We start from the raw sequence: 12,950 nt of genomic DNA on the forward strand, positions 1-12,950 counted from the left end.
CGCATATTTGTTCTCACCGACCTGTTCTCACCTAAACTTCCGCAGACACAGAGCATACGCCTGCTACTAGTCCCAGTATTGGTGTTTGCCCCGCAGTGTTTGGTTTGGTCTCTTCCCTGGCTCAATGGACGGAGGAGGATCCCAAACGGCCGCCAAGGCCCATAGGAAACCCACTTCAGGTAGTAGTTTGCTCAGCGAGGTTTGCGGTGTGCTCGTCACAGGAGCGGGGAGCGGTTGTAATTGTAGGTGGGAAGGCAAAAAAGAAGAGAGAGAAGACGAATGTTGAACGCCACAACCCGAAAGCCTTCACCTTCTCTGGTGGCATTCATAGTGTCCAGCGTCGTGTGCAGAGAGGATTGGATGTGAAAGCCAAGAGAGAGAAAATTGAGAAGATGGATAAGCGCCCCGAAGGAGTGGAGGCTCCACCGTAAAAGCCGGGAACAGGGATCCGTGTGGTATGGCAGTTGGTGGCGTCACTTCAGGTATGTTGTGGTAGTACAAGGCCCACCAGGGTGCGGTAAGACGACGCTTATTCGAAGTCTGGTGAAACACTATACTAAGACAACGCTGGGGGCAACTATCGAGGGTAGTCAGCCGAGGGTCCTTGTCACTGATAAGGATCATCCTCGCAGGCCCAATCACCGTGGTATCTGGCCGTAACCGCCGTTTGACGTTCATAGAGTGCCCGGCTAATGACATGCGAGCCATGATTGACTTAGCGAAAGTGGCTGACTTGGTAGATCGCCCCGCCCCCTCCCTTCCCATCGGGACGCTGAGTTCTCAGGTTTTACTCATGGTAGACGCCGTGAGGGGGTTCGAAATGGAGACCTTTGAATTCATCAACATCATGCAGGTAAGGCGAACTCCTCATCCTCTGTTTCTGGCGTTTTCTCGAAGGTCCATGGCTTTCCACGTATACTCGGCATCCTTACTCACTTGGATGGGTTCAAAGAATCCAAGAGTACATTTCTCCCTCTCCATCGTGGCGTGCAGCACCTTCGGTATCAGGTATTCGCAAGATGAAGAAACGGTACAAGGCTAGGTTTTGGGCGGAGCTCTACGATGGTGCTAAGATGTTCTATTTGAGTGGTATCCAATATAGTGGGACGCGTTATAACAAGACGGAAGTCACCAACTTGGCGAGGCAGGTCTTTCATCGTCACGCTGCAGCTGAGTTCTCCTACAACCTCAGGTTCATCGCTATCCAGAAATTCGCTCCTTTATCGTGGCGTCAGAATCACTCTTATCTTGTGGCCCACCGTTGGGAGGATCAAACGCTTGTGCCTGATAGTGACACCAGGACCTTGGCACTCTATGGGTATGTGTCGGGCAGTAGACTACGTACGGAGGGCCAGGCCTTCCACATAGCTGGTGTTGGCGACTTCCCGGCCGCCTCCGCAACGGTGGCCCTCGACCCCTGCCCGCCTCCTACCAACCAGAACCCGAAGATGAAGGGCCTGGCCTTGAGGACCCTGAGTGACAAGCAGAGGAACCTTTATGCGCCCTATTGCGAGCATCAGCATATTACTGTGGACTCGGAGGCGATGTACATCAATACTCGAGAGGCTGAGGAGAGCTTCACGAGGAAGGAAGAGGAGGAGGATGGTAGCACGTGGGAATTGACGTGGGAGGGTTACGCTATTTTGCTTAGAGAGTACTGACGATGAGGAAGCCGGCGAGGGAATGTCCAGTGATGATGATGATGAGGAGGAGGAGGAAATGGACCCCAGCGAGGCTGTGAAGATGGTCCGTGAGCTCCAGGATGTTAAGCTGGACCCGAACGATAGAGATGCGCCTTTGCCGTTGGTGGCGGGCGGGGCTGCAGTTCCTCCTACTAGAAGGCTCGCTGAGGAGGAGGATGAAGAGGAAGTGATATCAGGGAAGGGTTTGGAGGGCGAAAATTCAATTATTATAGTTTGCTCGGAATAGATGATGGTTACCAATGGTATATTTTTTGGATGCTCCTCGATGACTGAGCTCGTCTCTCCGTGATGATGGACTCTTTTGAATGGGATTTTTAATTGTGGTCGTTGTGGTTGCATAAGATCGTACGTAGGCTCGAGTACCTACGATCTTGCTTTTCCGGATGCTGGTGTAGCGCATCTTCTTTTAGGATGACGAAGACGGACCCGTTGAAGATGACGAGGAGGATGAGGAGGAGGAAGAAGGATATGTGAACCCGTTCTTGGAGGTCTCTGATAAACTAGACGCTGTGGCCCGGGGGTTCCAGTCAGTGGAGGAGGACGACGACACTGAGGGGTCCTCGGCCGCCGCCTTCACTTCGGCTCAGTGGGATGCCTACGTATATGGAGAATCATCAGGCTTGCCTCATGAGAAGGTACTAGGCTGGTTTATAGTCTGTTAGTTTACTGTGATGGTCTCTTATACCACTAACTACCTATACTGTAGCCTGTCAATAACCTTACAGTGTCAGTGTTGGAATGATGGTCGCTTTGCTCAGCTGAGTCCAGAAGTTTCCTCACTGATTATAGAAGTTTAGATACAAATTCGGGTAGAAGTGTAGAGGAACCTCTGAGACTTCCCTCAATTTTCCTCGAAACTCCGACAAATGTCACCTACATACGTAGCTGACCATATGCATATTTTCCCACACCGCTTGCTGTTATAATAGGGATAGTTTTGGAGTCTATAGTCTCTTAGATTACTGCTATGTAAATGGGCAGTATTATGATGATGATTCCTGTTCAAGGGGAGGGGGTCATTCGTATACGCTGGCAAATGGCTCACTGTTTTCTATTCAGAAGGTGAAGGCTCCCGAAGAAGAGGGGAAGGTGCAGCTCTTCGATGATGATGACGACGAGGAAGAGGATGAGCAATATGGTGAAGTTGATGACGATACCGACACTGCGAGACCGAAGGAGACCTTCGTTGTGGAGGAAGAGGGAGAGCTCGAATCGGAGGCTTATATTAGACAGTTGAGATGCAGACGCTTTTTCGTGGCTAAGAACATCACTAAGGAACTGGAAGGAGAGATGAAGGTAGCTTGTGTGTGGTAGTGAGAGGAGAGTATGGGATCGTTATAGGGAGGATCGACTAGTGCTGATGGTGCCATAGATGTGGAGGCTGAGCGACAAGCTAATGCTGAGGCTAAGGAGAAGGCAGCTATGGAAGAACATAAGGGTGATGATGATGAAGAAGAGGATGAGGTAGTAGTAGTAGTAGTAGTGTCTTGACTCTAAGTGGTTGAAGCCAGTCTAAAGGGACATTGAGGATTGTGGTGGAATGCGGAAATTGGCGTAAATTCACTATACTACTATTCGAACTGGAGACATATTACTACATGTTATCATAATAATTTTCGAAGTGCGCATGTGCCGTAGTTGGACCCAGGAGCCCAGTGAGTAGTGTCTCTATGTGTATCCGTGCTCAGGACACGGCTCGACTGAGAGGTGTTGTGGCGTCTAAGTCCGAGTTGGATGAAGTGCGCGACTTCAGCGCTGATGATGGTACTCTTGCTATCGGAACTTATGCCAAGGTAGGTCCTTTTGACCGTTTCTGATTTGGCATTTTTGTGGTTAACAGCTCGTATTCGAGAATGTACCGGCTGAGTCGGTGGAGGCTTTGAAAGATAGGAAGTGGCCGTTGATTTTGGGCTCGTTGCTACCGAGTGAAATGAAAATGGGATTCATTCAAATGAGAGTGAGAATTCGCCGTTGATGGGAAATTGGATAGGTCCTTTGATCAGGTGAAGCGTCATCGTTGGCATCCTAAGATCCTCAAGACTAGAGATGTTCTGCTGTTCTCTGTGGGGTGGAGGAGATTCCAGGGTCTTCCTATCTATGCTCTCGAGGATCGGAACCATAGTCGTGTTAGGATGCTGAAGTAGGTCTAGGAAGGGCTATACTGCTATGCATCACCTATCCTCATCGTTGTGAGCGTTAATCCTGGATATTTCGGCAGCTATAGGGAGGAGTAGATTGTAGCATCGAATGAGAGGCGCTCAGGAATGAATCACCGGTTTATATAGTTTTTCTCCCACTTATCACACGGGTTTCCGTAAGAGTTTTCGTATTGCCGGCAATACGTGGACTCGTAGTGTCTACTGTGTGGTTGTGTTTCACTCAGCAGCATTGGTTTTAACACTACTGATGTTGCCATTATCGTAGGTATACTCCTGAGCACATGCATTGCCTCGCTACTGTGTATGGTCCCAGCATTGCCCCTAATACAGGAGTGTTGGCTATTCGTAATTGGAAGGCTGTGCCCAGCTATAGGGTGGCCCTTACAGGCCAGGTGAGCCGGAAGCTAAAGTTTCGAATGTGATTATGGGGAGTAAATTCAGGTGATGGAGTCCGCTGAGAAGTTCGACATCGTCAAGAAGTTGAAGATGGTCGGTGAACCCACGAAGGTGTTCAAGAACACAGCTTTCATCAAAGGTAAGTCGCCAAGGACGTTCTGTCACTTTAGTGTGTTCTCAGGCATGTTCAACTCCGATTTGGAGGTAGCCAAGTGCATCGGAGCGAAGATACAGACGGTCTCGGGTATTCGTGGTGAAATCAAAAAGGCGCACAAGTCTGGTGGAGACTTCCGCGCGGGTTTTGAGGATAAGATCAAGATGTCCGACTTGGTCATGTTGAAGGCGTGGGTCAACGTCCCCTTGCCGAAGTTCTACAACCTCATGTTGGACGTGCCGGAGTGGCGCAGGATGAGGACCATCGCGGAGCTACGACGGGCTACTAGTATGCCTATACCAAACAAGCTGGACTCTAGTTATGGTCAGGGAAAGCAGGAGAGAGTGGATCGCAAGTAAGCGGGAGGTCCCGGGATCGAACCCTGGCGAAGTCATTTCGTCAGGTCCACGCCGTTGAATATACCGGATTCCCTCAAAAAGCAGTTGCCCTTCAAGAGCAAGGCTAAGGTAGCTGCTGCTACATTCATCTTCATTCTGAATCTCCCATTGGCAGGTCCAAGAAGCAAAGGAGAGGACCAAACTCGACAAGAAGGCTGCCGTTGTTCGTAGTAAAGAGGACAAGGAGGTGAGGAGGCATCTAATAACCCGTTGCTTTGCTTCAGATTAACTCTTCATAAGCCTTATGTGTTTTGTCAGGTTGCCTCTCTGCTACAGAGACTGTATACTATTCGTCAGCAGCGTACCAAGCAACGCAGAGAGGTAGGCGTCGGGAGAGTGAGCGAAGGTGTGGTAGGAAAATATGCACATGGTCAACTACACGTGTTGGTGAAACTAAGAAAATTCTGAGGAAATCTCAGGAAAATTCTCGCTGGTTCCTGTGCTCTTCTACAATTATTGAGGAAAGCGAACATATATTCCAGCACTGGAGCGATGGGTTCTGAGGTGTTGAATGTAGGCTAATGAGAGGAGGTGGGCGAAGAAGAAGGCGGCCCAGCATGAAGTCGAAGTCATTCGAGAGGACAACGCTAAGGAGAACCGCAAGAAGAGGTATACCGGAAATAATTTTGTGGCGCGTGACGGAATCGATGCCTTTCAGATATGTTAAGGAAGGCATGCGTCAGGAGCAGCAAAAGAAACGCATGCGGCTGGACCGAGCTGATTAGTAATCCGTTCGAGAGCGGCTTCACAACGTCTATTCTACACGTATTTACCACCGTATCGACTTGAAAGTTTCTACTAGGATGAGAAGCTGGAGTTGCATTTGAGTTTGAGTTTGCAAGGTCAAAGATGTAGATTTTGTGAAGAGAATTAGCTGATAATAAATGGATGACGGATCGTCGCTAGGAAGTGGTGAAAGTGCGGTACTGCCACCGCTGCCTTCTAAGCCTAGAGAAGAGGCAAACCAGCCTACGAAGTCCTCATCAGCAGCGCCACTAAAAGGAGAAGGTGAACCGACGGCTCTCGTAGTTACCGTGATTCGACTACAGCAGTTCGCCATCCTATTTTGGGAATCATTTCTGCTATTCAGTCGGTGAGGCGGTGAACTCTGCTGCTGCTGAAGATGAGGTCATCTTCGTACCGTCTGAGAGCGTTCACGTCATTGACTCTGAACACGCTGATCCCGGGCTGAAAACAGGTGAGAAATATTGCTCGTACTTTTCCTCGGTCACTATTGCTCTTTGTCCTCTTTGTGGTTCAGCGATCGCCACTGCAGTGCCCGTGAAGGAGGTATCAGAGCACGATCGCCTTTTTTACTTGGCACGGACATCCTGCTTCAGAGAGATAATGGGCATGCCTCTATGGACGGAGGATCCACATAAGTAGGCCGCTAGCATCGCCGCAGCAACGACAGGGTTCTGTTTAGGATCCTCACGGCTCGAGATGACGAAGGCCACTCGCTGTTGCACTGGGCTGCTCTGGTGGACGACTTTGGTTTTATCGAGTGAGTTGACGAAGGAGCGGTATGGAGGAGTGCTTGGCTTATCTCAGAGCGTTTTGTAACCTACCAGACTTCGACAGTGTTATCGGTCCGGATCCTAAGGCTAGTAACTTACAAACACCCCTCATGTGGGCGATAATAAAGGGCAACCTCAGGAGTATGGCCTCCCTCTACGGTAGAGGCGCCTCTCTGGCTGCCGTTGATTCCCTCAAGGTAGTATGATAGCTGTTTTCCCTATCCTTTCTGGTGGCCGGTTACGTCCCTTGTGCGCTTGTGTCGCTCCTAGGTTGGGAGAAATATTAAACCCGTGGTACCGAAAGTTCGGCTCGGTCAGGCTTGCCTCTTCTCACTTTGTTTTTGTCAGGCAAATGGCATCATCTTGGCGTCTCAGCATAACCAGCTATTAGCATTACTACTCCTTCATTATTGGTGCCAACAACAGGGCGATATGAGCCCTCTTTTCGACCAGCGTGATCAGCTCGGGTGCTCAGCTGCTCACTGGGCGGCTTATAAGGTTAGTCTGTCTTCTTGCTTTCCCCTCATAGTAGTCCTCAGGGGTATGTAAATATCCTGCGCTACCTGGACTACTTTGGTTTGCTACTTGATGAACAGGATAACGAGGGGAAGACGCCTTTGCATAGAGCAGCTATCTCTCAGTGGCCTGAGGTAGGCTGCGTATAGCGCGGTTTATAACGTAGTGATTTGAGTCGTCTTGATCAGGCATGTGATTTCCTCATAGGAAAAGGGTGCAATCCTCTTGCCCGAGACAACAATGATGAAACACCTCTAGATATCGCGAGGAAGCATGTGAGCTTAACAAGGCCATTCAGAAGTCGAAATGGTGTGGTATTCAGAAAAATAATTTCCTGGCGAATTCTCTATTGAAATCTATCGTCAAGCATAAGAGTAAGCAGAGACGAGGATACCGACAATTAGAAGAGGCCAACGAACTAACCATCAGAGGGAGTAGCTCGAGCTCCTCTGCCCCTGTAGGTCTACTTGTATTCCTCCTAGTCATGCGCCGTGCCTCAGGAGGAGGTTGTACAGAACGGTATGGAGGAGGGCCGCCGCTCGCAGGCGCCTACTACTACTGCTATGGATAGTGAGCTCATCACTAAGGAAGTGAAAGTGCCGTGGTGGATGTCATTACTTGGTGACAAACAGGTGGAGTAGATGCTTCTCGGTGGAGGCTCTCATCCCTTTACTTTTGGTCAGTCCTTATGGGTATTCCCCGGCTTCTATCTGCTGGTTGCTCTCCTGCTCATCTCGTCCTTCTTCCTGGATATTCGTCCGATGGGCTACGACCTGGCCCCAGTGTCGTACATCATTGTGGAGGTAAGTGACTTCGAAAGGTCTTCGTCGCAGTTGTTGGCATCAGATGCTCATACCAGTCTGCTTGACCATGTTCGCCGTACTAGTCTTCGGTGATCCAGGGAGGCGTCCCAAGCGGACAAGAGGCCATTCTGCGGTGGAGGAGCTCTGTGAAAAGGTAGGGCCTCGTATTCATTCACAGAGACATTGCACAGGGTGTTTGTATGTACAGAGAGCCCGCCCTTTGTAGTTTTCTATCGCAAAGGAGTTGGAACTCCATACTAATACCATTCGGAAGCTCTTGTGCAGTGTTGGAATATATGTTCGCTTTCCTCAGCTGAGCTCGGGAGTTTCCTCACTAACTGTGGGAGTTTATACCTATATTAGGGTAGAAGTGTACAAAAGAATAATTTCCCAAATTTTCCTTAAATTGTCACCGACACACGTAGTTGGCCATGTGCACATCTTTTCGTACTGCTATTGTGTTGACCTCAGATCGTTGCTTACGCCTTCCGAAGGGAGAGTTACGAGAGCGTTATGAATCACGATCTGTCAGCGATATCAGGACAGCATGTCGCTAATATGGACCCCTCCCGGGTATGCCATACGTGCTGGATCTGGAAAGGACTCCGGACCAAACACTGCCCGGTAAGCTCATGTTTTAATTCATAGACCCCGGCGCTTCGACGAGGGAGAATTGTGTGTTCTCAGATTTGTGACTGCTGTGTAGATGACTTTGATCATCACTGCACATGGCTGAACAACTGTGTTGGTGGTGGCAATCAGCGGTTATTCATAGCCTTCTGTATCGCAGAATTCGTCATACAGTTATTCCACATCATCGTAGCATGGCAATGCCTAGGGAGAATACCCGAGGCCATGAAGACCGATTACTCAGGTGAGGCAGAAAGCAGGACGTGACGAGCCGCTGTGTGATCGTCCCCTCGGCTCAGGTTGGTGGGGATGGATAAGCTTCGTCGTGGGTAGACAGCCACTGTTGCTGATTGTGCTCATAGTGGAGGTTTTGACCCTGCCTTGGGAGGCCTTCATCATCTTCTTCCAGTGTCGAGTTGTTGCTATGAATATGTATACCAACGAGATGATCAACTTCCACAGGTTGGGCGGGATTATGTGCTGTGATTCACAGTTCTTAACAACTGTGCTTTCAGATATGGTCACTTTTGGCGAATGATGGCTACTGGCGGAATGTCCAGTATAGATCCCGAAGAGGGACGCGGTAGAGTTCACAGAGAGTTCAGAAACCCATTCGATAAGGTGAGATCAATGAGCGTGTTGTGATCACGACGCTGTGCTCGATTCATTGCCAAGTTTTTTTGTGATCAGGGAATCAAGACCAACTGCTTAGACTTCTGGACCGGTCGCCGCGCGAATAGGCGTCGTGTTGTTGCCATGAGCGATAGTGAAAAGGAAAATCTGACCGAGCGCTGTGCCGCTGGGGAACGAGAGATGGATGAATTCAATGGCGACCGCCATCACCATTAATCGAGTGACAATATCAATGAGATACCGCGGCATGATGGTTGCCCTCAGGGATGCTATTTCACATCTCTAATCACTGCTACTTTGTATAAGTTTCGCGCTGTAAACTTCCAATACGGCACCTGCATTTCGCATTGAGTTCGACAAGTTGGCTATTCGATCAGTAATTTCTCTGTGCATAGAACGTCAATGAACGAATTGTTGAAAGAACGGAATTCTCACGTTCATTCAACCTCGCATCACATGAAGACATTCATCAATTCAGCGTTCACACACACGTTTCAGCGGGCTACAATCCTACCAATCTATGGGGATAAAAAATGTATAAATTTACTCGGTAGATCGACTCGATTACAGCGTTGAACGTCATAGTAGAAGTCCACACCGAGTAGGCGAGAAAATATCAAGGAGGGATAGTGTGAAAACCACAATACATCGGCCGATATTCCGATCAGCCAACACCAATGCTATTGTCGATCCAGAAAGGTTCAAATAAGTCAACCTCTGTCGGTTCAACTTCGCATATTCTCCGTGAATTTGGGCGAAACCGGTCCAGGTACACTCTTACTCCCGCTTATGGTGGCGCAGTTTGTCCGTCACACTTTCACCCAGAATTTGCTCGGTGCTTTGATCGTCGATCACGATGAGAGACCTCCCAATTTCTGGAGCATCACACATCGCATGCCGTTTCGGTGTGGAGAATGCTTCCCTTGAAGCAACCAGGCTAACCCAAGCCCAGGTTTGGTCGAAATCGGATACTCATACATGGTTGTGAATCGATACAATACAAAGCGAGCGACTACCACTTGTGAGGAGTCAGCAAACTGCCACAGTCGGGGACGGGCCTGAAATCTCACCCAGAATGTCTCCTCCCCTCTCCGTGCCACGCCCCACCATGTTGGCGTGTACAAGCCTATTTTGGCCCCGCACATACCGATGAGCGAAGCGAGGGCCAAACCAGATCCCACCCGGGCAGCATCATACCACCTGAATGCGAGAGACAGGAATGAATAGTAGCTCATAATAAGTCTATCCACTCCGATAAGTTGTCGCTCACCTTGGCTTATACTGATCGGGCATGTCGCTAATCATAGTAGCAGCGAGGAACCCTGCTAAAGCACCGCCTGAAGCCACAGAGACAGTGCCAATCAACCGAGAAGCTTCACGACTGATGATAGTTTTCTTCAAGACAGAATAATATTTCCCATGCATGTTTGCTACCAACCCAAATGCTGCACTATTTCACAGATGCTGCGTCAATTCAAGCACAACACACTGAGCATCGCTGTCGGGTCATCACAGTATAAAATGCGATTTAGGTTCGGAGCGGAAAACGGGAATGCGCTCCATTTCAATGTTGGCACTGGTTGCCGAGTTCCCATACACAGCATGGGTCAACTGTCTTTCAGTTAAATCCTCGACATCGAGAAATTTGCGAGGGTTACGGCAGATTAAGAACGTCAGACATACTGAGGAAATTAATACTGTTCTCTCGTACCCAATTTTACCGAAGTGGCCGAACATATCGATATTAGGCTGCATAGTCGACATCACAATGCATCCGACGGTTACGAATGCCACCCATACCATAGTGCGGTCACGATGAGGGCCAAGTACGTGCCAGGATAAGAACTGGAAGAGAGAATCATTGTGGCCGGAATTCACCGTGAACAACAGCTCGACTTTAATTTAAACCACAATTTTAGCGCCCATTACAAAGGACGGGCACAGAGATCTCACACATGATCATGATGGATGACTCAGAACCTTTACCGAATTCGAAAGCAACCCCAAAGGGACTCTCACTAAGCAGCTCGTCCTCCATGCCATCTACTACTACTGCGACTTACTATTTCAGCCAACCAAACTCCTACTAAACCGAATCCTGCTGTAGACGCACCGACTGCCAACTTGAAGGGATCAACTGCCACCGATATCAAGTTGCCCACCAGCCTGAGACAGGTCCTCCCGACATAGCTCAGGACCGGAGATGAGTGTACTGCTACTACCCGCAAAGCATATAGAGACCCATGAATTTCTTAAAGCCAAACTGCCGTTCCATGCCGAACCCCATGCGCAGTTGAAAAAATATGTTGAACTGAAAGGCAGCGGAAACGCTCATCTTCGATCCTCCGCAAGATCGTCTCACGAAAAGGTGCAGCATGTTAGCATGCAGCCCCATTGGTGCTAGCAGTCTCCATATACCACCCCTGTCTGAAGTTACCGTAACCCACAGAGTAGCACTGTCTACTTGGCTATGCTAGGTCCCCAACTTGCTCCCATCAAGTATAGGGTGCATGTGGCTGGAGCACCATTCTGCTGTCCAACAGCTAAGGAGGAGATGAATTCGAGCACCTTTCATGATACGCTACAGAGCAGCACAGCAGAAAAACTTCACCTGGAGGCAGGAGACCCGCCATATGAAGCTGCGGGAATCAAAGCCAGGGAATATGAGCTCAGCAAAGGTCTCGTTGTGCATCATTTGGGGAGGGGCTACATATCGCATTGGCCCTAGTCCTCCCGGTGCCATCGACAAAAACAAGACCTGAAATATCACCACACCCTAGGGACGACAAGGACGCTATAGAGTAATCGAGCGCGTCACCAATACTTTCATGTTTAGTATGAGAGCTGTCACAGAGTCACCAGCCAACTAGTCGCTGATGCCATTCATTGGAAATCGTCAAGGCGTTGATAATTCTCACCTTGGGATTGAGCAGCACTCCCTTAGCAATGACTCCTTTCACTAGTACGCTAGCTGTAGTAGCTGCCAATGCTAGACTCGTGATGTCTGGGGAGGCGACTGCCTCAGGAGAGTGCACCTCTGCTACCTGACAGCCTGGGATCGAGATGGATCAAATCAACCTTCGCCTACTAAGTCGTAGAAAAGAGAGGCCAATATTACATCTTCTGGCTCAGGTTCCACCTCGACTGCTACCACACTTTTTCCAAATGACTCGCTCGCCTTCAGCCCACAGTCTGAAAAAGCACACGCGTCAAAAAGAGTCCAGCAGGCAATGACCATTCACCGAGAAAATCGAGACATGTATCCATTCTAGGCGTTATGGTAACTGCTGGGCTCCCATTGTACAGCGTAACCGTCCTAACACCTGTCTTTTTACACTCCGTCTGAAAGCCAAGAGGGAGCTCTATGAAAGGCAAGACGATGCTCTACTCTGTGGGCCATTCTGGTCACCCTTGACCCGATGTGAGAAACCCCGGCTCACTTTTGATTTATCCACGTGCGCGGAGAGATGCTCTTCAGTGGAGATGGTCTCTGGTCGTGATAGGAAAGTGGACAACATACATGTGATCGGGAAGGCTACTGCTGTAAGGAACGCCAAGTTTGCATAGCGCTTCGTGAGCAACCCCTCTTTGAGGGCTGCTGAACGGCTATGCACCTGCGGACTTATTCCACTTTAATGAAAGTGATCGAAAATACCATTGATACAGTATATCATTCTGACCCGACTGATTAACCAACTACAACATCAAAACACTGCGAGCTTCCGAAACTGGAACGGTAGTTCTAATGTCCTGAAACATATCTAGGTTGGACGAACGATTTTCTCGTGCGCCAACCTAAAGGGCACCCATAACTCGAGAAGAACGACTCCAATATGATGCTACATAGTAAAGCAAATAGGTACAGCCGCTATCAAAACAGCAGGCAGAACGCCGATTCCAATAACTCCTTTGTTCGTCCCAAGCTCCGACTTCATAGGAACTTACTATCCAGCCGGAAGTCCCTGGTTCGATTCCTGGCCAAGGCACCTCTCCCTAACCCTTCAACACTCCTATCCTGTGGGCCTTCATTCGTCTCCTGTC

At 49.3% G+C, this 12,950-nt stretch overlaps 3 protein-coding genes across 3 annotated transcripts; 2 read left to right on the forward strand and 1 right to left on the reverse strand.

Moving 5' to 3' along the window:
- Window positions 1–94: 94 nt before the first annotated feature.
- Window positions 95–5,618, forward strand: Pmar_PMAR012648 (ribosome biogenesis protein bms1, putative). Its single transcript, XM_002787821.1, has 23 exons — window positions 95–179; window positions 247–427; window positions 483–586; window positions 633–736; window positions 785–853; window positions 898–961; window positions 1,009–1,144; window positions 1,193–1,605; window positions 1,652–1,869; window positions 2,114–2,338; window positions 2,763–2,999; window positions 3,045–3,187; window positions 3,352–3,496; window positions 3,544–3,660; window positions 3,707–3,843; window positions 4,128–4,254; window positions 4,304–4,397; window positions 4,440–4,767; window positions 4,816–4,879; window positions 4,926–4,997; window positions 5,069–5,131; window positions 5,328–5,419; window positions 5,469–5,618. The coding sequence occupies exons 1-23, from the start codon at window positions 125–127 to the stop codon at window positions 5,533–5,535; spliced, it is 3,255 nt and encodes a 1,084-aa protein (XP_002787867.1). The 5' UTR covers window positions 95–124; the 3' UTR covers window positions 5,536–5,618.
- A 76-nt stretch (window positions 5,619–5,694) lies between these two features.
- Window positions 5,695–9,213, forward strand: Pmar_PMAR012649 (zinc finger protein DHHC domain containing protein, putative; the record flags this gene model as incomplete). Its single annotated transcript, XM_002787822.1, has 17 exons — window positions 5,695–5,818; window positions 5,901–6,008; window positions 6,072–6,192; window positions 6,237–6,314; window positions 6,362–6,524; window positions 6,676–6,825; window positions 6,867–6,977; window positions 7,032–7,118; window positions 7,166–7,300; window positions 7,326–7,475; window positions 7,527–7,646; window positions 7,690–7,800; window positions 8,118–8,270; window positions 8,334–8,520; window positions 8,576–8,738; window positions 8,792–8,897; window positions 8,967–9,213. The coding sequence occupies 17 exons, from the start codon at window positions 5,695–5,697 to the stop codon at window positions 9,123–9,125; spliced, it is 2,226 nt and encodes a 741-aa protein (XP_002787868.1). The 3' UTR covers window positions 9,126–9,213.
- Window positions 9,214–9,921: 708 nt separating this feature from the next.
- On the reverse strand, window positions 9,922–12,427 carry Pmar_PMAR012650 (rhomboid protease, putative; the record flags this gene model as incomplete). The annotated part of the gene is made up of 13 exons (XM_002787823.1): window positions 9,922–9,967; window positions 10,017–10,109; window positions 10,180–10,246; window positions 10,631–10,754; window positions 10,973–11,075; window positions 11,132–11,220; window positions 11,272–11,332; window positions 11,374–11,477; window positions 11,521–11,667; window positions 11,828–11,953; window positions 12,028–12,101; window positions 12,152–12,251; window positions 12,350–12,427. 13 exons carry the CDS (start codon window positions 12,425–12,427, stop codon window positions 9,922–9,924), a joined length of 1,212 nt encoding a protein of 403 aa, XP_002787869.1.
- Window positions 12,428–12,950: the final 523 nt, after the last annotated feature.

This window comes from Perkinsus marinus (genome assembly GCF_000006405.1).
Source record: "Perkinsus marinus ATCC 50983 genomic scaffold scf_1104296929318, whole genome shotgun sequence".
NCBI classification, from domain to species: domain Eukaryota; phylum Perkinsozoa; order Perkinsida; family Perkinsidae; genus Perkinsus; species Perkinsus marinus.

Bases quoted from the DNA above. Each gene is read 5' to 3' on its own strand.
- Pmar_PMAR012648 (XM_002787821.1), top strand. From the start codon at position 125: ATGGACGGAGGAGGATCCCAAACGGCCGCCAAGGCCCATAGGAAACCC. The intron at 587-632 runs GTAGTCAGCCGA...TCATCCTCGCAG, and splicing joins GCTGGGGGCAACTATCGAGG to GCCCAATCACCGTGGTATCT. The intron at 1,145-1,192 runs GCAGGTCTTTCA...CTACAACCTCAG, and splicing joins GAAGTCACCAACTTGGCGAG to GTTCATCGCTATCCAGAAAT.